Source organism: Limtongia smithiae (assembly GCF_038497785.1).
Source record: "Limtongia smithiae strain NRRL Y-17922 unplaced genomic scaffold V1518scaffold_1, whole genome shotgun sequence".
Taxonomy (NCBI): Eukaryota; Fungi; Ascomycota; class Lipomycetes; order Lipomycetales; family Lipomycetaceae; genus Limtongia; species Limtongia smithiae.
In genome coordinates, this window is record NW_027117622.1 from 1,588,184 (window position 1) to 1,608,896 (window position 20,713).

A 20,713-nucleotide genomic window follows, 5' to 3' on the forward strand; every position below is an offset into this window, starting at 1 on the left:
CGCGTTGACGTCACAGGGGCGGCACTAGTCAGGACGCGGAGCTGATCGCGCGGATCATCGACGCGCGCGTGCAACACGCGATCTAGTACATGATCGACGCGTCTCCGCCCCTTTCAAAGACTCTACCACACGTCACCTGCGGTCTTTGTAGCTGACTGTTTGCAAGCGATGCAGACGCACGCAGCCACCACGCAACACGTGTAGTAAATAATGTTAACACCACGGTAGCTAGTCCTAGTTAACTGCTGCACATACACCAAGCGACTCCTGCTCCCCACCACAGCGAAGCTGGTATCATCAGTTTGTCAACGACTATTGTTCCGGAGGCAGCTTGCTTCTGGCCCATAACGAATAGCGAACAAGTCGCAGCGCCAGAAGTTGCGTTGTCAGATCGCGAGCGCTGACCAAGATGCGATCAGTGTATTAGAGTGGCAAGCATATTAGACAGTGCCTAGAAATTGCAGCACGCGTGAATCGAAATACACACGTAAGAAGAATCAGATGGATGGAAGGTCGTCAGATGCGTGCGCAACAATTACAGCAGCAAAAGACGCGTTATGTCTTTCGCTCCACGAGAGTCGCGAACGCGTCAAACCCTTACCCGCCGAGCACTGCTCATAGCTAACTCGGTTTCCTAGAGCCGTCGACGCACAACCATAACTGCGACATGAGCGGGAACGTACTATTAGAGACCTCGATGGTGCGCTGTCGTCATTGTGACGATTTTGTGGTGCGTGAGTGTGGGGGGCTGACTGAAACGCGCACAGGGTCCGATCACCATCGAACTATACTACGACCATGCACCGAAGGTATCACAACCCGCCGTTATGATGACTCGGACGTACGACTAACGGCAGATTTAGACGTGCAAGAACTTTTATGAGCTGGTACGTCATGTGGAGCGGTATTCGTGATACCGGATGTTAACTAGAACAGGCGCGGAGAGGATACTACAACGGCACAATTGTGAGTGAATACCTTCTGAGGCTGCCGATACTACAAAAGCTAACCAAGGACGACAGTTTCACCGAATAATACCAGTACGATTTAGTGTTCAAATATGGACCAGACACACGCTAATCCTGACAACTAGGACTTCATGATCCAAGGCGGGGACCCGACCGGCACTGGCCGCGGCGGCGTGTCGATTTACGGCGACAAATTTGAGGACGAACTAAACCCGTCACTAAAACACGTTGGCGCTGGTATTCTCAGCATGGCCAACTCAGGGCCGGATACGAACGGATCACAGTTCTTCATCACGCTTGCGCCGACGCCGTGGTTGGATGGAAAGCATGCCATCTTTGGCCGCGTGAGCGAGGGATTGCGGGTCGTGCAGCGCATGGCGCTTGTGCGGACTGGCGCAGCAGATCGGCCTGTAGAGGAAATTAAGATCTTGCGCGCGGTCGCGCTGTAGAATGTATGTCTACTGAATGTAATATACAATATCGCACACTATTGCTGAGCGAGCGTTACGCAGAATTTTGGGGTGTCTCGATGGCTGCGGCAGCTGCGGTGGCTCTTCGATCTGCTGCGAGCGGTCTTTCCTCATGGAACTCCTACCGCTTTGCCAACCTCTGCGGCTGTTGTATTGTCGGCTGCTCTTGCTGCTGCTCCTGCACATCCTTGTCCCGTCGCTCTGTCTGGTCGTGTGTTTGCTTCTGCTTCTCCTGCTTCTGTGTCCGCGTCTGCGACTTGTGCGTTTGATTCTGTTTCCCATGCGCCTGGCCCGCCGCCGTCACAACCGCTCTCCCCGAATGCGGCACATACTCTCTATTCCGCCCGACGGGATACCTCTTCGCAAGCCCGCACGCCATGCACTTATGCACCAGCACGTCCGCATGCGCAAGGCGCCTGTGCGACAAATTCTCCACCACCGCTGCGCATGTGACGCCGGCCGTGAGCACAGTGTCGCAGCGCTTGCACATTGTTCGTTTGATTTCGGGGTCTCTGTGCACGCGTCAACATGGCTCACTCCTCAAGCACGCCAAAAATACTCACAGCCGAATAACGCTCTTGCGTGCAACCGCACGCATCTGCGACACGTAAAACCTGCTCAGCGGCAGCGCACTCGCCTCGCCGCACTCGCCCCCAGCGCCGCCGCCATCAACGCCCCCCATGAGATGCGCGGCCTGGTACAAGAACGACGCGCGTAGGTACTGGTCTCGGTTTTTTATTTGCTTCGGCGGCATGCCGGCGGTGGCTGTGTGAAAATGAGGAGTGATGTCGGGTGTGGTGCTCGGATGCGTGGCTTCGTGCGCAGATATGACGTCACGCTTCTCGCGGTTATAAGATCCGCGACGACCACTCCTTCGCCGCTCACACTCCACACACTACTGTTCTACCCTGGAACATGCCCTTGATCTACACCGTCCCCGATAACGCTGCTTCGCGTGCTGCCGACAGACGCAAGCGTGAGCACGAGGCCGTCACGCGCGCCGCGGGCACCGCCCCCACGGACTCGACCGCCGGAGTCAATCCGCTCGCTACGCAAAGCAATAGCGCAGGCGAACACGGCAACGAGACTGAAGCCCAGCGCGAGGAGAGAATCGGTCGCGAGTACCTCGAGCGCATGGAGGAAGAATACGCCAAGCGCGACGGCGGTGCTTAAGCCTTGCAGATAGTGCTGTGAACACAGCGAATTGATCAAATTATTGAAAGCCCAGTCTATTAGCCTGTCTATCCAGTCAAAAAGTCATGTCCTACTCTTTTCGCTGTCGTGAGAAATCCGCGACTCAGGCACGGCCTGCGAAGCGGGCTCTATGTCTCCATCGATTTGAATGACAGCGCCTGTTCCTCCGTCTTCTTGACGCTCGAGATCCGCGACAGCAGCTGCCGGCTTCTCGATCAACAACTCGCCGTTATCCTTCGATCCCTTCCCGCCTTGTGTGCCGACCTTCAGAAACAACGACGCGACCAACCCCAGCGCCGCCACCGCGACAGCAAACCAATATGCATACTGATACCCGCGATGCAGAACCTCACGCGACTGGTGTTCTATGTCGTTCCCAATCTTCGACGTCACAATGGCAGTCGAAATAGCCACGCCAATTGAAGACGCAAGCTGCGTCGTGACGTTGAAGATACCCGCCGCGGTAGACTTGAGATGTGGCGGCACTGCAGACAGCGAAAACTGGTTGCCCACGTTGTATGCGAAATCAGCACCGACAACCGCGATCGCGAGCGCGGGAAACGTCATTGCCCAATATGTGATGTCGAGCGGCTGCAATGCCCACAGTAACGCAGCTACAAGAAACCCCAGCATTGCGATGCTCATAAGCACGCGACCGGGGATCTTGTCCATGACGAAGGCCGCGACGACGTTGATCGTGATGCCAGTGAGAGATTGCGGGAGGAATGCTGCTGTCGTGAGGATGTCGGAGTAGCCGCGGATGTGCTGGAACGTGAGTGAGGCAAAGTACACGAGCACGCCCTGGAAGTCGAGCCATCCGCACGCGACGGTAAGCATGCACTAGAGAGTTAGCAACGTTATAGCAACAAGCTTGAACAAAACCATACCAGTCCGAATCCCGGGTAGCGCCAGATGAACATTGGCATGAGCGGATTCTTCACACGAGTCTCCCAGAGCACAAACAGCGCGATCAGCGCAATCGAAACGATCAGCAATACGATGATATAGGGCGTGCGCCATCCGCGCGTCGTGCCGCCGGACTGCGAGATGGAAAAGATAAGCAGCGTCAGCCCAACAAACGACAACACAACGCCAAGCCAGTCGAGCGAGCGCAAGAGGTTCAGCGCGCTGCGCAGGTCACGTTCAACACGCACAAACGCGGGCTCGCCGCGTGCCACCGCGAGGTCTGAAGCGGCCTGGAACGAGACCTCGTCCGATGGAACAATGAAATACAGCACGATTGCAAGGATGCCATATAAAATTGCGAAAAAAAATACAATCGCCTGCCAGCCGATGAACTGTGTGCAAATACCAGCGAGCACAACACCGGTGGTGAAGCCCACGGGCGCGCCAGCGGCGAACGTTGCGAGCGCTTTGTTCTTGCGACGCGAGGCCGGATAGATAACGCCGATTATGCCGACCGCCGCAGATGGCGACGCGGCGCCGCCCAGCGCCTGAATACCGCGCATGGCGTCGAACGCGATGTTGTTGCGCATGAAGCCTGCGACAAGCGAGAACAACGCGTACCACGTGAAGCCGACGAGCAATGTGCGCTTGCGCCCGACGATGTCGGCGATGCGCGCCATCACGAGCATGGTCGCGCCAGTAACAAGCGAGTAGGAAGTTACCGTCCACGAGAGCTCCGCGCCCTCGATGCCGTAGTAGGTCGAGATTGTCGGTAGCGCGAGCAGCATTGCGCCCTGGTTCGCCGAGTTCATGACCGGCGCCATTGCGAGTGTGAGAATGCATGCGACTTCATGCCATGCGGAGCGAAAGACTGGCGGCCTCGCTTCCGGGTCTGGCGACGGCGGTGGCTGCGCAGGAACAGCTTCTTCAGGGGAAGCGGCGCGGTGAAGGGTCACGATGCGGCTCAGGCCAAGGGTGCCCGCGACTTCACTGCGTGAACCCATGGAGTCGACGATCTGGATGTTGGCGGTGTCGATGTCCATGGCGGCGGTGGTTGTGGTGCTTGAGATGGTGGTGCTGGTGTCGGCGAAGGCAAAGCCCTGGTCCGGGCCGGAACAAGGTCAGTGCCACACCGCCGGAAAAACACTCTGCTCCACCGGAACGCGCTCCCACGCGGCCTACTTGCCCACGCAGAAGCGCGCAAACACAACCCCTAGCACATCCTCGACGCCGAGCGTGCTGCCGGTGATCCTGCCGAGTGCGTCCGCCGCAGCGCGTACCTCCTCCGACGCGAGCACGACCTCGCCCGCGGTCGCGTGCACTGCACTCCAGGTCAGCGGCTAAACATTCCCCCGCAGTTCTGGCGACAACTCACCGAGAAAGCGCTCCAGCGCCGGCTCCAGTGCCTCCGCCAGCAGCGCCCGCACCCGCTCCGACGCGCCCACCGGCGCCTCCCCCGTCATCACGCCCGCCGCTGTGAGCTCGCCAAACACCGCCGCCAGCCGGCGCGTCAGCGCGTCAACGCCCGCGCCGGTCGCGCATGAGATCGCGTGCACCTCCGCCGCGTCCGCGACCTCCGCCGCCGCGGCAGCGGTCACCGCTGCCACGTCCGTGCCTGCTGGTAGCGTGTCTATCTTGTTCACTGCGAGCAGCACCCGCTTCCCCGTGCAGTTCTCCCGCACCGTCCGCGCCAGCTCCGCGCGCCACTCTGCTTCATCTCCGCCGCTGCCATCCGCAACAGGCAGCACGACAAGCACGACGTCCGCCTCCCGCGCCCGCTCAACCGCACGCGCAATGCCAATCCGCTCCACCTCATGCACACTCGTCGTCCCGCGCACTCCCGCGGTGTCCGCCAGCACCGCCTTGTGTCCCGCGACGTCGAGCGCGACCTCGACCACGTCGCGGGTCGTGCCCGGCGCGGAGCTCACGATGGCCGCGTCTCGCCGCGCGAGGACATTGAGTAGCGACGACTTGCCAGCATTCGGCGGGCCCAGCAATGCAAGCCGGATCCCCCGCAGCGCAATTTCTGACCGCGCGATCTGGTCCAGCTGCGCGCGCACGTCCGCAAGCAACTCTGCCGTGATTCTCGCCGCGTTGCGCAACAACGCTTCCTCGCTCTCCGCCTCGTCTCCGTCGTAGTACCCTTCCTCGGAAAAATCGATAATCGCCGCGGTCGTCGCTGCGACGTCCAGTAGGCGGGCCTGCCACTCGTTGTACGTCCGACGCATGTACCCCCCTGCCGCGGCCACGGCCGCGACTCGCTCCGCCTCAGTCTCAGCGTCAATCATCTCCGCGATGCCCTCGGCCTCTGTTAGGTCGACTCGCATGTTCTCAAATGCGCGTCGCGTGAACTCGCCCGCCTCCGCATACCGCGCGTACGCCTCGATGCTGCCTTCCTCCCGTTCCCGCTGCCGCACATCGTCCCCGCTCTCGCGCGCGTAGGCTGCGACCGCGCCCAGCACAGCGGCAACGACAGCGCGCCCGCCGTGCACGTGGAGTTCAACCACGTCCTCGCCAGTGTAGGAGTGTGGCGCCGGAAAGTACAGCGCGAGCGCGTCATCGAGGATCTCGGCGCGGGCGCCGCGCGAGGAGATCGTGGGCGCGTAGAGCCGGCGCCGGGTAGCCACGCGCGGGGTCGGCGGCTTCGTGGTGCGTGTGAGGCGGTTGAGCACGCGGAGTGCGCGGGTACCAGAAACGCGGACGACCGCCAGTGCCGCGCGACCGGGCGCGGACGAGAGCGCATAGATCGTGGGGGGCACGTTCATGGGAAGAGGAGAGTTAAAAATCGCGATGTGGGGAAGACAATAGGCGGAGCAGTTTTCACGACATCCGAGACTTCACGGGTTTCTTGTCTTCGAGAAATCGCGATGGTCGGGCGAATAGACTGTCTGCGACGTCCTCCGCCGCAACGGCACTTCATCCGCCTCTCCTCCTCCTCCTCACCCTCCTCCTCACCCTCCTCCTCACCCTCCTTCTCGCCGTCTCCCTCGACGTCAGTGCCTCCCTCATCAACCGCCGCCATTCCGCGCCTCGCCTATGAGGCACCCCGCCTCCCAAGCACCCGACCAACTCCCACGCCGTCCTCCTCCTCTTCCATCAACCCCCGTCTGAAAGCACTTGGCATTTTCGGCGCGACCCTCTGGACCGCATGGCTCATCCATTCCGTCTTCATAGCGCCCTCCGACGAACCCGAGTCCCCCGCTGACGCGCCGACCGCCCCGGCGCTAATGCCCGACGCGTTCGCGACCTATGTAGTCACGCACCGCGAGGAACTCGGCCGCGACTGCGTGCTCCTGGAACTCAGCATGCCGTACGAGAAGCTCAAGAAGCTGCAACAAACGCATGGCAAGAACGTGTCCAAAACTCTCGACCCCCGCGACCCGCCTCGGGCCGGCGACCCGGGAACGTTAGGGCAGTGGGACGGCTCGCGCTTGTGGAGCGTCGAGATCCGGCAACCTGACCTCAATGTCGCGCGACAGTATACCCCGCTGCCGTTATACTACGTCCTCGGCCTGCGCCCGTCCTCCGACGGCGCCGCTCAACGCACTTCCCTCCTTCGCATCTTAGGCGGACTCGCGACCGACGCCGATGAGGGCAAACTTGTCCTCCTAGTCCGCCGCTACGCTGATGGCGAGGTGTCCCGATGGCTCTATTCTCGCCCTGTTGGCTCGCGCGTGCAGCTTCGGGGACCCATATGCGACCTGGAGCTACCCTACTCTATTGCACCACGTTCTCTCATAGATCCGAAGCGACGCTACCTCGAACACAAAGACCCCGCCGCGCCACCTCTGCGCACGCCGATGCTCGACGCGCCATCGCGCATGCCACCGGACGCTGACACCTTCATCACGGTCCCCGAACAACCGCGCGACTTGCTCTTCGTAGCTGGTGGCACTGGCATCGCGGCTGTCCTGCAACTCTTACTCTCGCGCAACCCGCCGCAGGGCAAGGTTGTCTTGCACTATTGCGTCCGTCAGCGCAACGATATCGCGTTGCCGAGATTCTTGTTTTTCCTCGAGAAGGTCGGTCGCGTAGAGCTGCACTACCATATCGACGACGAACACACTTCACTCACTGCTGCGGACTTACCTTTGCCGTGGACCGCAAGCGAGACCAGCACGCCTGCAGGCACGCCTGCAGGAGCCTCCGGCACTCGCTCTTGGCGCAGACTCCTGCCCTTCAAGCAACCCAAAAACGAAAGTGTTGTCGTGACCGCCGAAGTAGACGAGAATATCGTCAACGACGACCCTATCCCCCTCAATGCAGTACAGCAGCACGCAGGTCTTCCTCCCACCACGCCCCGCCTTGCATTTGCGGTCGTCTGCGGGCCCGAAGCGTTTGTCACATACGTCGCCGGCAAACGTGCGGACGTGACTACCCTCAACACGCCACTTGCGACCTCCATCCCAACTGTCCCTTCCCACATACCGACCGCCTCGCAGCAAGGACCACTCGGCGGACTCCTCAAAGACCGTGGCTGGGACGAGACTAATGTATATAAATTGTAATAGAGAGACCGTATGTACTATAACAAACCTGTAGATCAAACTCCTCCCAGCAAAAAAACACAAACACCGAACAAATAGCTCTTTTTGGTCATTTCTCCTCTTCATGCTTCATACTGGTCCATGGGGATCGTGTCCTTGACGACGAAGATCTTGCGAGACAATAGCTCACGTAACACGTCGCTAATCACAACCCTTCCGGCTTCGCTCTTGAGCGACAGGGTCTTCTGCGGCAACGACGGCGTGGTTACCCGGGTCGCGCCGTTGCCAGTCCGCGGCGGCGCACCAGAGGAAGAGGCACGTACAATTGATGTCCGGCCGTTGCCAGCGACGGCGGTCGATGAGTTCATGCGGCTGCCAATGGGGCTGATCGGTGCGAGATTGGGTTCCTTGTTTCTGCGGTCGATAGCGTCAACGGTACGCTGGAAGCGGTAGAACAGCTCCTCCGCACGCGTCAGCGTTTCCTCAAGGTCTATGGTCTTTGCAAGCTCGTTCATGTACTTGAGCACCTCGTCGAAGTGCTCAAGGTGTGTCATGATTACGTCTTTGTGCTTGTCCAGGATCGCGAGCGCGACAAACAGCACAAACTGCGAGGACAGGTAATCCGTCCACAGCACTTCCCACAACCGCAGCACATCGTCCCACTTGAACTCGCGCTTGAACCACACGAGCAGCATGCGGAACACGAAAAAAAAGTTAGTCGAGTCAGCGCGCTCGAGGTGCGAGTACAGCTCCGGCTCCATCAGCTGCACGAGATTATCCAGCGCGAGCAGCTGGCGATGCATTCCCGCCTGATCGCGCAGGAAGTTGCGCTCCATGCGGTTCATATAGCCCACAAACGCCCAGAACGCCACAGCGTCGTCTTGTATAACGGCGTAGATAGGCGACAGCAGGTCCGACATGCCCTGCACGTAACCCAGCGTCTTATTGTACTCGTTGTAAGTGATGAGCATGTACTTGAGCTGCTCAAGATGCACGTTGGTGCCGATATTTGCGAATGGCGAGTCAGGATCGGGGTGCGGGATGTCCTCGCCGGCGAACAGCGGGATATTGCGGTCGGTACGGTGCACGTCCTTTTCGATTCTGTTGCGCTGGTCCTTCCACACCGCATCGTTCTGCTGGCGGTCTATGTCGTCCCACCACTGGCCCTTGAGCCGGAAGTACTCGTCCCGCTTAGATGCGATGATGGCGCGACGATCGACCCCAGACGAATCCCAAGGGTACACGCCGAGAAGGAACAACCACGCCTCAGGTCGCACATTCGGCGCCAGACCGCCGTGAAAAATGCGCTCTTTGACTTCGGACACTGTGACCTTAAGCATGCCAGAGTTGTCGAAGAACGCGCGCCACTCGTCCAATGAAACCTCGTTGCGGCGTTCGACATGCAAGTGTGGATCAAGCCCACCGTTGAGTCCTCCGCCCTCACCGCCGGGCCCGCCGACGTCGCCAACCATGGAGGAGATGTGGTCACCCACGACATCCGTCCACACGACCTTCGGTCGGTTGCGCTCGGCCTCTTCCGAGATCGTCATGGCCCATTTCGCCAGGTACACGCGCGCGGAGTCAAAATCATCTCCCAATTGACGCACCTCCGGCGCGTTAAGGATCGCGCGCACGGCCGGGGACACGTCGTCTGCCGCGCGTCTAGAGAGCCGCGTCACACGCGCGAGCCGCTCAAGCACGTTCCAGCCTGCGGATTTGAGCATCATCTGGAGCGGGTCACCGGAGTGTGCCGAGGCGTTGGCGACGGGGTGCGGGATATCGAGGGCTGCGGGCTGGAAGCGTAGAAGATCATCGGGGTCGGGGTTGATGAGATACAGCCGCTGCTCGTAGGCGGAGCGCTCGACAACAGCATACCGCCGCAGATACTTCATGAACTGGTCACCACCCCAGAAAAGATCGCCATTAGCGGCAAACGGGGTGAACTGCTTATTGCGCATGCGCTGCTGCATGATGGTGCTCTGGGACTCTGCATCGTGGAAGAACAGCGGCGGGATAGTAGCCTCGTCGCGAGTGTGGATTGCGATCTTGCCATTGGAGCCGAAGGAGGGAGGGTAAAGCATGACAGAGTAGACACGGTGGAGGGGGACGGCGAAGGCGAAAGTGGCGAGGGAGGAGGCAGCGGGGAGGGGGACGTAGACCGGGACGGAGCCTCGCTGAGGCGAAGAGCCGGGAGCGAATGCAGAAAGGCCATCGTCCGGAGAGAGGTCGACTTTTGCGTAAGCCTTGGCTTCGGCAGGACCGAGCACGGCCTCCGGGAGCCAGGCGAGGAGGATGTCGCGGTCGCTGCTGTTCGGGGCGGGGCGGACGAGGGCGACGAAGCCCGGGACGTAGTCACGAGGCGTGTTTGACGGGTGAACGTAGACCTTTGACTTTGCGAAGAGGAGCTTGCCGGTGGGGCAGGAGGGGGCAACGGCGGCGGCGGGCGGGGTGACCGCGACGGTCGAGGCTGTGGCCGATGGTCTGGACATGGCTGCGGTGGCGATGTGGCGCGCTCAGAGGGCGATCGCCATGGCCAGGGGAACAAGGATCGGGGGTTATGGGGAAAAAGAAAAAGAGAGAGAAAAGGGACGAAGAGAAGAGAAGATGAGAGAAAGCACGGAGGAAGGAACAGAGCAAAGGTCGTGAGCAAGCGAACGATGAGTTGTTGACGACGCGGAGCTCTGCGATGCTGTTCTGGGCTTAGCCGTCAGGTCCTTAGTGCGTGTACTCCGCATTGTGATCGCACTATCCCACCCACAATAATGGTCGCTGCGCCCCGCCGCCGCCATCGTCATCGCCTCCCCGCGATCCCTATTTACCATCACCACCGCTCCGTATGTACAACCCCCACCACGCCGGTGCCCCGGCACATGGCTCCGGCTCCACAACCCTCTGGAGTCGCATCAAAAGCTACGGCGCAAACACCGTCGCTGTCCTCTCCGGCGAGACCGATGGCGACACCCCGGACGACACTGTCGTCCACAAGGCGCTCAAGTCATACTACGAGTCCCGCTACGACATGGTCCCGCGGTTCCTGGGCGGCACTGGGATGCCGCTGCACCCACAGCAGCAGCAGCGGCCGCAACAGCGCATGCACACGGGTGAGCAGCCTGATGCGCCGCCGCCGTCGGGCTACGCCGGAGGTTCCTCTTCGCGGAGGTGGAACGACTACAGCCACGCGCAGCCGTCGCCACCGCCACCTCAGCAGCAGCGGCAACAGACCTACTATCGCGAGGATATAGCCGTGTATGCGGCAGCCAAACCGCCCCGCCAGAACGCGGCGCCGAAACCGTCCCTAGCAGACGTCTACCAGCGCACACAGCAGCAGCAATACATGTACGCCAGCAGCAACAGTACAAGCACATATCTCTCCTCCTCCGCAGCATCCTCCTCCGCAGTATCCTCCCCCTCCTCGTCGGTCCGCCGCTCCTTCGAGACCACGTCCTCCGGCGACTCTCGCGTCCGCGAGAAGCTACGCCGCCAGCAACAGCAGCCCCCGCGCTCTGATCCTGGCGGTCCCTACGGCTCACACTCCGCGTCCACCTCAACCACAACCCTCAAGGGCCCACGGCCTGCTCCGGGGCGCTTCTAGACCTAGTAATAAGAACATCGTTCTATTGATACAAACTTTTTAAACCACGCCGCATTACTACTCCAAGATAGTGCCCCTCTCGGACACGTAGATACCGTCCAAGAACTTCCGGATATCCTTGTTCCGCACGCGGCAGATCTGCTGGATGTCTGCAGCACTCTGCGACACATTCTCCAGCGAGCTGCCGGTGAGAACAAGCTCGTCCTTGACCGCGGTCGAGACCTCCACCGAGACGCCTTCGAGCACGTTGATCGTACGCACGCGCTTCTCGCCCAAGAAGTTGCGGATCTCAACCTGAGTGCCGTCGTTTAGAATGTTGACGTTGATGGGGAAATGCGCGTAGACGTAACGCATCTTGTACTTGTACCCTATCGTACTCTGTTAGCCGCCGCACTCGTTCATCTAACGTAGTACACTCGCACTCACCCTTGGTGACGCCAGTGATGAGATTGGAGATGAGAGACTTGATCGTCCGCAGAGCGGCGACGTGCTTCCGCGCGCCATGGTGCACGGTAAGCTTGATGGTCGAGGCACCAACTTTAGAGAACGACAAGTCGATGTGGCGCAGGTTCTTGGTAAGAGTGCCGCGAGGGCCTGTCACGACAACGATGCGCGACTTGATGGAGACCGTGACACCCTCGGGGATCTCGAGGAGCTCATCAGACTGGATGTACTTCATTGCTGCGGCAGTTGGGTGGACTGGCGATTGCTGGTGGACTCGACGGTTATGCGCTCGACGACAGTGCAGTCGACAGGAAGCTTTCGACGGAGCAGTCGTCGTCGCCTACGCCGCACAGCCCTAAAGCAGTCACGTCTAGCGCCGCAAAAACCCTACCCGTGCCCTATCACACAATACCCTCTCTGCTTACAATTATGTACTACAAACCCCATTGTGCTTACCCTCCATGCAGCCAATCGCGACGCCGAGGATTCCGTCTCGCCAACGACTTCACCAAATCACCAGCAACTCACGGCAGCGCCCAAGAGTCCATTTCCTACGCCACAATGCTCCTGCGCTCGCTGCTGCTGCCCCGTGTCGCGGCCGCGGCACGCGCCTCGCGACGGCCTGCCGCTGTCGCTACGTTCGCACCATTTTGCCGTACGTTCTCCGTCTCGTACACCGCCCATTCAAAGTCGCCCTCCGCCGACCACGAGTCCACGCTCCCCAAGGACGCGCCGCTTTTCGAATGGGAGAACGACCTCAAGTTTTTCCTCGCCACGCTCCCGGGCGCCACGAAGTTCTACACCAACGCCGATGGTACCACGCGCGTGCCCTCCGACGCCGAGCTCCAGAACCTCGTCAAAATCAAGACGCTCATGATCCATGGTGCACCTTTCACCCCGGCTGTCTACTTCTCCAAGTCTGCCGCCGGTCAGGCCGAGTACGTCGCGCGCCTCGTCGACGAGGTCAAGCGTCGCGTCCCCATCGGCGAGCTCGACATGCCCGACGCTGTCGTCGTCGACAAGATCCCGGTGCATGACGAGCACGGCCACGTCGACTGGGAGGTCGTTCACGCCCACAAGGCCGAGGGCTGGGAGCCTCTTATCTACTACGGCTACATCCCCATCCTCGCCGCACTAACCCTCTACTTCATGTTCGGTCATAAGAGCACCATCCGCGACTGGGCACTCGAAGAGCTACGGCTCCAAACCGAAGAGAAATACCTCAAGGATGACGCGGAGTACAACAGTCTCACACCCGACCAGCAGCTCGCCAAGCAGCTCATCATCGTCGACCGAATCCTGGCTGGCAATTACGACGAGCTCATCTCACATTAAGCACAACAGTTACTAGACTTTTATTGAATACAGTGTGTACAGTCCATCCATGCAACTTCTCTATGTAATCAATCTACTCCAGGGGTGTGGCACCTCGCCGTATTGGATCTCCGCCATCCAGTTCGCCATCATCTCCGCAACCTTACCCGTCTCTTTGCCCGGCTGCAGGGGCACCGTTATTGTGGTGTCTCGCCAGCTGATCTCCTTCACTGGCGACACCACTGCGGCGGTACCGGATCCAAACGCCTCAACAAGCGTGCCCTTCGTTGCGCGCTCCGCGACCTCGCTGATCGTGAACTGGCGCTCGGACACAACCCACTCACTCTCCGGCAGCTTCTCGCGCGCGAGCGCGAGAATCGAGTCACGGGTCACGCCCTCGAGAATTGTACCGTCAATAGGCGCGGTTACAAGCTCATTCCGGCCGTCCTCGAGCTTGAACACGAAGAACACGTTCATAGTGCCAACTTCAGTCACGTAGCCCTCGTCGCCAAACAGCCACAAATTCTGCTGGAACCCACGCGACGCCGCCAACCTCTGCGGCAGGATGCCCGGCGCGTAGTTTGCACCGAGCTTTTTGTCACCGACGCCCTTGGGCCATGCGCGGACCGCGTAGTCGGTCGCTTCGAGTCGCACGGCCTTGAAGCCGGTCTTGTAGTACGGACCGACGGGGGACATGATCACGTACAACAGAGCGGACGATGGAGGGGCGACGCCGAGCGTGGGGGTCGTGCCGATGAGCGTCGGGCGTAGGTACAGCGAGTAGCCGCGGCCATCAGGGATCCAGCCCTGGTCCAGCCGGATGAGCTTCCCAATGAGCTCGATGAGCTGCTCGCCGTCGAACGTCGGAAGGCAGATACGCGCCGCAGTCTTGTTCATGCGCTCCATATTCTTATCCGGCCGGAACATACGGACTTTACCCTGCCCGTCACGGTACGCCTTCAAGCCCTCGAAGCATTCGAACGCGTAGTGGAACACGCACGTGGCCGGGTCGAGTGACAAGTTCTGGTATGGCACGATCTTGGGGTCCGCCCAACCGTCCTCTTCACTCCACGCGACCTGCAGCATGTGGTCGGTGAAGGTGTGCCCAAACACTAGTTTATCCGGCGGCAGCATCGGCTTGGGCGTCGTGGTCTCGGTGACGACGGCGCGCGAGGCATCGAGCGGGGAACCGGTCGGGGCAGATGCTGCAGCCGCCTCGGCCAGCGTCTCGAGCGAGCGCGCGGGCGGGTGGACCAACATTGCTGCGGCCTTGGAAGTCGTCAGCAGCCGCGCGGCGGAAGTGGTGCGACGCAACAGTGAGCGCAGCATTCTTCGGGGTGGTGGATGGTATATATAGGCCGAAGGTGGTGATCGAGTGCAGAGTTCGCAGGCGCAGTTCAATTATTTACATCGGCACCGGCCCAGGGTTGGGGTTCTGACTCACGTAGGGAGTGCAACATCAATTGCTCATACAGTTAGCGTACAATATATATGCAGCAGTCATTCATTGTCAGCTGTTTGTCGTGCAGCGTAGCACGAGTGCTGTAATGTGCGCTGTCATGGCTCTGCGCGTGGAGTGGTCGTTGCGAAGCAATTATCCGGTCGCACTGCTTCGCGCTACAACTCGGATTCCAAGTGCAGGCATATCGCGATACTATGCAATGTGATCCAGCGCATATCATAGCCCAGGTCCTAGCTCAAACTGTCGACAATGGCCTGCGCAACCGTCTCCACCTGCTCGCGTGCGACAAGCACGTCGTCCATGCCCGGGGTTGGGGCGCTCTCCTCCGTAGCAGTGTCCTCAAACCGTCCTTCGCTCACAGCAGTCGCCACAAGCACAACTCGTGGCGGCATTCCTCCTGCATGCGAAAACGCGACGACATTGTCCGTAATATGGCCTGACCCTGCCGTGCCATTGGCGGCCCTGGCCTCGTCGCTCGTCCCTCGCACGGCGGCCTGCGAGAGTACCCCGCGCTTACCCCGCAGCGCCACCGTCACCGCACGCGTCGTACCGATCTTGACGCTGCGCGCGTCGTGCACGTTAGCGACAAACTTGCGAGCGAGCGAGAGAAGCGCGTCGGACTGCGCCGCGCCGGCGGTGGAGAGCACGGTCGCGGGTGCGCGGGGATCGGCGACGTGCGTGGCGACGGGGGACGCGGAGGAAGATGCAAACAAACGTTCGACGGGGGTGGCCATCGTACCGACGGTAGTGATGATATCGTTGGCGGTGAAGGTGAAGATCCCAGAGAAACCGAGGACGAAACGGGAGCGCAATGCCCGGATTGGGCAACTAAAGTTACCCGGTGCAACGTTATCAGCGCCGGGGCTTTTCCTCCGTTGACGACGGCCAACGACTTTCGCATCTTCGCCAACCCATCCTCGCCGCCCCGTCCCTACCGCACTCCTCTCCGCCTCGCGCCCCTTCCAATGGCTTACCAGGCGCCCTCCGGCCCCCTCTACTATATCATCTCCTTGCCGTCGGGTGTCGCTCCCGCCGGTGCGGACCCTGAGGCTGCCCTCATGCGCGACCTCTCCGCGACCCTCGCCCTGCCCTCCACTGACGACGTGGGCCAGTTCCTCATCCCCCACTTCAAGATCGGCACCCTCGATCAGCTCGTCCAACAGTCCGAGGAAATTGCCAAGTTTGACTCCCAGTTTGAGGCCGTCGTCAGCCGCACCGTCGAGATCCTAAAGGGCGTCTACGACAACAAGGCCGACCAAGTCGCCGCTGCGAGGGTTGTCTCCGACAGTACGTCCTCATCGCTAGCCCCGACTATGCAATTGTCTTCCTACCGTCTGCTAACTCTCTCTCAGAGCCCGTCGAGACCTACCTCAAGTCTTTCCAGTGGAACACCGCCAAGTACCGCGCCGACAAGCCCATCGCCGAGCTCCTCGACGTGCTCTCCAAAGAGGTCTTCGCCCTCGACGCAGACCTCAAGGCAGTCTACACAAACTACACCCTCGCCAAGTCGAACCTTGGTGCAGTCGAACGGAAACAGACCGGCAACCTCGCTACTCGCTCGCTCCAGGATATCGTCAAGAAGTCAGACTTTGTCATCGGCTCCGAGTACCTCGAAACCGTCCTTGTCGCCGTCCCTAAGGCCTCGACAAAGCAATTCGTCAAATCCTACGAGACCATGGTTCCCATGATCGTTCCTCGGTCCGCCAATCTCATCGCAGCCGACGATGAGTTCGCCCTCTATGGCGTCACAATGTTCAAGAAGTCCGTTCCCGAATTCCTCCAGCGGGTACGCGAGAACAAATTCTTCCCCCGCGAGTTCAAGTGGTCCGAGGGCATCATCGAGGACCTCAAGAAGGAGAAGGACAAAGCTTCCGATCAGGAGCGACGACTGTGGGTATGTTTTCTCTTCTACTAATCACTCCTAAGGCGCCAGCTAACACTATATAGGGCGAATCTGTCCGTCTCGCGCGTGCTACCTACGCTGATGCCTTCCAGGCCTGGATTCACCTCAAGTCTATCCGCGTCTTCGTTGAGTCAGTCCTGCGCTACGGTCTGCCTCCGGACTTTATCTCCGTCATCGTGAAGCCCCCGGTTGCGTCTATCCAGCGCGCAAAGATTGCGCTCACCCAAAAGTACGGTTATCTGGCCGGCAATGCATTCGAGAAGGACAAGAAGGGCAAGATCGTTCAGGACGACCAGGGTCTCGCGGAGTATTCCACTCTCGTCGACACAGAGTACGAGGCCTTCGTCATCTATGACGTCGTAGTTGTCTAGGCTTCTTGGTTTCAGTTGTGCTTCGTCATTCTTTCAATGCTACTCACGTCCTCCCTCACCCTCTTTCCCGGTCAAAATTTTGTTCTACTAGTTATTTAATCCATGTCCATGTCTTTTTTTAGTTGTAAGTAGTTTTTTCCCTTCGCATTGATATGTAATCTCTCATAACTATTATATATTCCCGTCTCCGCGTGCTGCGCGAAGCTAATAGCCTACATTAATCTTACGTAGTTTCACCCGCCCATCCATTCTCTATTTACTGTTGTACATTCCCAACACATGCAAGACCCTCCATAACTACAGTAGACTCGCGTATTTACTGAGCGCATCTTCATCCTCACCAGCGTCCTGCGGCCTCCGCCCCTGAGACGGCACAAGCTGCGGCACGAGCTGCGGAAACCCAAATCCGCCTCCATTAGTACTCGTTGGTGGCAGTGGCGGTGGTGAAAACGGCGACGCGGTTGTTGTTGTTGTTGTTGACGACATCGACGCGACAGATTGCCACGGATTCGCGATCTCCTGCGCCAGCATCGGCGTCGGTTGGGCAACGGTCCCGAATCCGACGCTATTCTGCTGCCCCCCTATCGGCTGAAGTGTCTGCAGGTATGCTCCACCGGCACTGCTGCTGCCGTCTTGCGACGACAACGATAATCCGCTCATGCCAACGCTGCCTATCGATGTACTCCGCATTGCACCACCACCACCACTACCGCCGCCGCCAGCCCACACGTTAGGTTCAGCAGCTGGCCGGCTAGGCTCCAACGGCACCGAAAACGACTGCGATGAGACCGGCGTTGGTGCAGACACTAGCATGGGTGTAGGAGGCGGTGCGATAGAAGGCATCCGTTGTACTGGAGTCGATGGTTGCTGCGGTGCTAGCTGTGGTCGCGTCGCAGTCCGCGGCGCCTGCGAAGCAGCGGTTTGCCATGAAAACTGCGTCTTGGGCGGGGGTACGGGTGCGGTGGCCGAGGGAGAGGTGTCGGTGACAACGGGCCGCGGACGGGAATTTTTAATAATCGTTGTCTGCCGTGTCGAGGGTGCTCGCGACGGCTGCAGTGGTCGTTGCAGTGTGGGCGCGGAATCCACGCTCATCTCGTCGCCCCATTCAAAATCCTCAACAGCAGTCGCAGGTGCCGCCGGCTGCAGTCTCTGCATCCTACTGCGTCCATTCGCCGCTGCCGACTTGCCGTTACGCGCCAGTCCGCCACTCGCGTTGCGCCCAAGCACAAGCGCTTCGAAATCCTTCGCCGCGTTACCGGTGCTCTGCACGCCGCTATATCCATTACCTGTGCCGTCGCCTCCAGGTGACTCAAGCTCTGCAAGTTTCCTAGTTTGCTCTGTCTCAACCCGACCCGACGCGCGCCGCACGAGTGTCATAAACTTCTTGAATTGCTCGATCTTGAGTAGCGGCGTGACCGACATCGCCCACAAATGTGGAATCACTTCAGTCGCAAGCACAGGGATGTCGACCATCGGCACGATCGGTTCGTACACCTCGAGACAGCACATGATGACCGTCGGCTCGCGTGTCTTCATGCCGCGCAGCAACGGGATTAGTTTCTCCGATATTGTGTACTTATCCAAGCCGCTGCCGATAAGACCCCTGAGTGCTAGCAGTGACGCAACTTTGACGGCTAGACTTGTTGTGTGCGAAAACACGTTCGCAACTTGTGGGAACATCTCATTCTTGATCGTCTGGAAATCCAAGCTCTGCGCGATTGCGGGCACTGCCTCGCAAGCTTTCTCTTGCACGGACGGTGACAACGAGCTCAGCGAGTGGTACACTATTGGCATGATATCTTCTTTGAAGTCGTTGCCGTTCAGCTTTGTTTTGACTATCTCGATCTTGTCAAGCAGCACAAACTCCCCGGCAGGCGTGTCCTTCATACCGCGCAGCCCCGGCAGAATTCGTATACGGAAACTATCTGGTGTCATTGCGCGTCCAATCTCAAGCACGTTAGCAAGAATTGGCCCCACCATGCCTTCGTCCTTATCAAGCTCGTCGATCAGCGTCGGTAAAATTTTCTTTTGCAAAACTGAATTCGGAAATTGCGGAAGTACTTTCGACAGACCGCGCATGAATGCTTGTCGTTCCTGTGATGTTTTTGCAGGGAACGCGTCAAGAAACCGGATTGTATTGACGAGAATGTTGTCAAAGTACTTTGAATCTTGAAAATCTCGAGACGATAAGCGATCCGTCGGCCGTCGCGTCAGCAAGCGCGGCAGTACGTCGCGCAGGTAGCTCGGAAACCGCCTGGTATCGTCGCGTCCCATCGCAACTGTGCGAAGTGACTCGTTGATGGTGGTCTTGTAAGTCGAGATATTCTGATTAGAGTGTATAGGTGACCGTGACGAGTACAGCGCATGGATAAGACAGCCAAGCGAGAACAAGTCGTTTTCGGGGTCGACAATGTGCTCGATTACAAGCTCTGGGGCGGCGTAGTCGAGATTGAATTGCAATGACACCGGCATCCGTTGGTCGTCGTGCGGAATGTAAAATTCGGCAGCTTCTTGGTTCCGGAAATCTTGCGCGTAGCCGAAGCCCGAAATCTTCCAATCGCCCTGATTACGGTTAGTTGAAATAACGCGTACGGTAATGGTGCATACACACCTTTGCGTTGACAAACACAGCGGTAGGAATTAGTCCGAGGTGGGCGATGCCCGCGCTGCTATGAAGAAACTCAAGACCCTTTGCAAGTTGTAACAGCCCCTTCTGAATCTCAATCTCGTCAACTTCATCATCCTCATATTCTTCATTTTCTCGCATTGTCCGCGCAGCAGGGATATTCTCAGTCGCATCGCCGCGCTCTCTTGAAGCTGCCATACGCTCAATCACCGACATCAGACTAGCCGTGACGCGCTCGGTGACAAATGACATCGCTGATCTCCCTTCTTCAAGCGGTTCTGCAAGCTCAAGAATGGCCGGGTGACGCAGCTTTGCCAGGAAGCTAACTTCGGTGCGGAGGCGGTCGCAGATCTCGTCGACCTCGCGTCGTATGGCAGACGAGCTACTGCCAAGGCGGGAGAGAAGCGACTCCAGCTTTCGCTTGTCGAATGTAAATACCGACACCTAAGAATATCGTTACCGATTGTCCATGCCATGGCTTACTTACCACTAGGTGTGGATGTACCTGGTTCGAAGAGCCGCGTCGTTTCGCATCGTAGACTGACCAAGGACCGGCTTGGAAGGCAGGCACGCTCGCGACGGAGTAATGCGATGAGATATTCGACGCAACTGCAGCAGTCGTCAGTATACACCCTCATGGTATCTTCTCTATCAACATACGAGACTTGATTGCGCTCGAGAACATTGTGCCAACGTGGATGTATCGGAATCAGGAGTACAGTAAAGCGTGCGCCTCGGTACAGGTCGCGTTGATGGCTGGCTGGCTCCCGTGTGCAGGCAGCGCAGCAGGCGCGCGGGGGTGGAGGAGTCGCCGTGTGCCAACGGAAGACACGTGCGGAAGCGGGAGGGCCGTGAAGCAGGAGCGGTCGACGATGCGATCTCCGCGAAGGTGCCTCGTCTACGTCGTCGCAGCTTCGCCGCGACAAAACGCCGCACGCGACAAGTAGTACAACGAGCTTGCCAACGCGTGCGGAAC

The 20,713-nt window shown here is 59.2% G+C and overlaps 11 protein-coding genes across 11 annotated transcripts; 4 read left to right on the plus strand and 7 right to left on the minus strand.

Moving 5' to 3' along the window:
- The first annotated feature begins 638 nt into the window (after nt 1-638).
- Nucleotides 639-1,482, plus strand: V1518DRAFT_409843 (peptidyl-prolyl cis-trans isomerase-like 1). The gene has a single exon (XM_066902451.1). It carries the CDS (start codon nt 1,100-1,102, stop codon nt 1,415-1,417), a length of 318 nt encoding a protein of 105 aa, XP_066762289.1. The 5' UTR covers nt 639-1,099; the 3' UTR covers nt 1,418-1,482.
- V1518DRAFT_409849 (RNAse P Rpr2/Rpp21/SNM1 subunit domain-containing protein) lies at nt 1,381-2,246 on the minus strand. The gene is made up of 2 exons (XM_066902452.1): nt 2,002-2,246; nt 1,381-1,950 (listed from the first exon to the last, which is right to left on the minus strand). Exons 1-2 carry the CDS (start codon nt 2,190-2,192, stop codon nt 1,560-1,562), a joined length of 582 nt encoding a protein of 193 aa, XP_066762290.1. The 5' UTR covers nt 2,193-2,246; the 3' UTR covers nt 1,381-1,559.
- A 449-nt stretch (nt 2,247-2,695) lies between these two features.
- V1518DRAFT_369009 (major facilitator superfamily-domain-containing protein) lies at nt 2,696-4,542 on the minus strand (the record flags this gene model as incomplete). Its single annotated transcript, XM_066901254.1, has 3 exons — nt 2,696-3,472; nt 3,520-3,795; nt 3,841-4,542. 3 exons carry the CDS (start codon nt 4,540-4,542, stop codon nt 2,696-2,698), a joined length of 1,755 nt encoding a protein of 584 aa, XP_066762291.1.
- A 174-nt stretch (nt 4,543-4,716) lies between these two features.
- V1518DRAFT_436386 (GTP-binding protein TrmE N-terminus-domain-containing protein) lies at nt 4,717-6,303 on the minus strand (the record flags this gene model as incomplete). The annotated part of the gene is made up of 2 exons (XM_066906292.1): nt 4,717-4,859; nt 4,914-6,303. The coding sequence occupies 2 exons, from the start codon at nt 6,301-6,303 to the stop codon at nt 4,717-4,719; spliced, it is 1,533 nt and encodes a 510-aa protein (XP_066762292.1).
- Nucleotides 6,304-6,361: 58 nt separating this feature from the next.
- On the plus strand, nt 6,362-8,080 carry V1518DRAFT_409855 (uncharacterized protein). Its single transcript, XM_066902453.1, has one exon. The coding sequence runs from the start codon at nt 6,406-6,408 to the stop codon at nt 8,044-8,046; it is 1,641 nt and encodes a 546-aa protein (XP_066762293.1). The 5' UTR covers nt 6,362-6,405; the 3' UTR covers nt 8,047-8,080.
- Nucleotides 8,081-8,147: 67 nt separating this feature from the next.
- V1518DRAFT_436388 (rab-GTPase-TBC domain-containing protein) lies at nt 8,148-10,897 on the minus strand (the record flags this gene model as incomplete). Its single annotated transcript, XM_066906293.1, has 2 exons — nt 8,148-10,430; nt 10,871-10,897. The coding sequence occupies 2 exons, from the start codon at nt 10,895-10,897 to the stop codon at nt 8,148-8,150; spliced, it is 2,310 nt and encodes a 769-aa protein (XP_066762294.1).
- Nucleotides 10,898-11,619: 722 nt separating this feature from the next.
- On the minus strand, nt 11,620-12,360 carry V1518DRAFT_409859 (60S ribosomal protein uL6). The gene is made up of 2 exons (XM_066902454.1): nt 12,044-12,360; nt 11,620-11,985 (listed from the first exon to the last, which is right to left on the minus strand). Exons 1-2 carry the CDS (start codon nt 12,294-12,296, stop codon nt 11,675-11,677), a joined length of 564 nt encoding a protein of 187 aa, XP_066762295.1. The 5' UTR covers nt 12,297-12,360; the 3' UTR covers nt 11,620-11,674.
- A 204-nt stretch (nt 12,361-12,564) lies between these two features.
- V1518DRAFT_409861 (uncharacterized protein) lies at nt 12,565-13,473 on the plus strand. Its single transcript, XM_066902455.1, has one exon. It carries the CDS (start codon nt 12,623-12,625, stop codon nt 13,394-13,396), a length of 774 nt encoding a protein of 257 aa, XP_066762296.1. The 5' UTR covers nt 12,565-12,622; the 3' UTR covers nt 13,397-13,473.
- Nucleotides 13,427-14,759, minus strand: V1518DRAFT_41033 (aminotransferase). Its single transcript, XM_066902575.1, has one exon. The coding sequence runs from the start codon at nt 14,702-14,704 to the stop codon at nt 13,457-13,459; it is 1,248 nt and encodes a 415-aa protein (XP_066762297.1). The 5' UTR covers nt 14,705-14,759; the 3' UTR covers nt 13,427-13,456.
- Nucleotides 14,760-15,732: 973 nt separating this feature from the next.
- On the plus strand, nt 15,733-17,332 carry V1518DRAFT_409863 (uncharacterized protein). Its single transcript, XM_066902456.1, has 3 exons — nt 15,733-16,124; nt 16,190-16,731; nt 16,785-17,332. Exons 1-3 carry the CDS (start codon nt 15,803-15,805, stop codon nt 17,109-17,111), a joined length of 1,191 nt encoding a protein of 396 aa, XP_066762298.1. The 5' UTR covers nt 15,733-15,802; the 3' UTR covers nt 17,112-17,332.
- Nucleotides 17,252-20,678, minus strand: V1518DRAFT_409866 (uncharacterized protein). Its single transcript, XM_066902457.1, has 4 exons — nt 20,398-20,678; nt 20,243-20,346; nt 19,723-20,181; nt 17,252-19,673 (listed from the first exon to the last, which is right to left on the minus strand). Exons 1-4 carry the CDS (start codon nt 20,420-20,422, stop codon nt 17,409-17,411), a joined length of 2,853 nt encoding a protein of 950 aa, XP_066762299.1. The 5' UTR covers nt 20,423-20,678; the 3' UTR covers nt 17,252-17,408.
- Nucleotides 20,679-20,713: the final 35 nt, after the last annotated feature.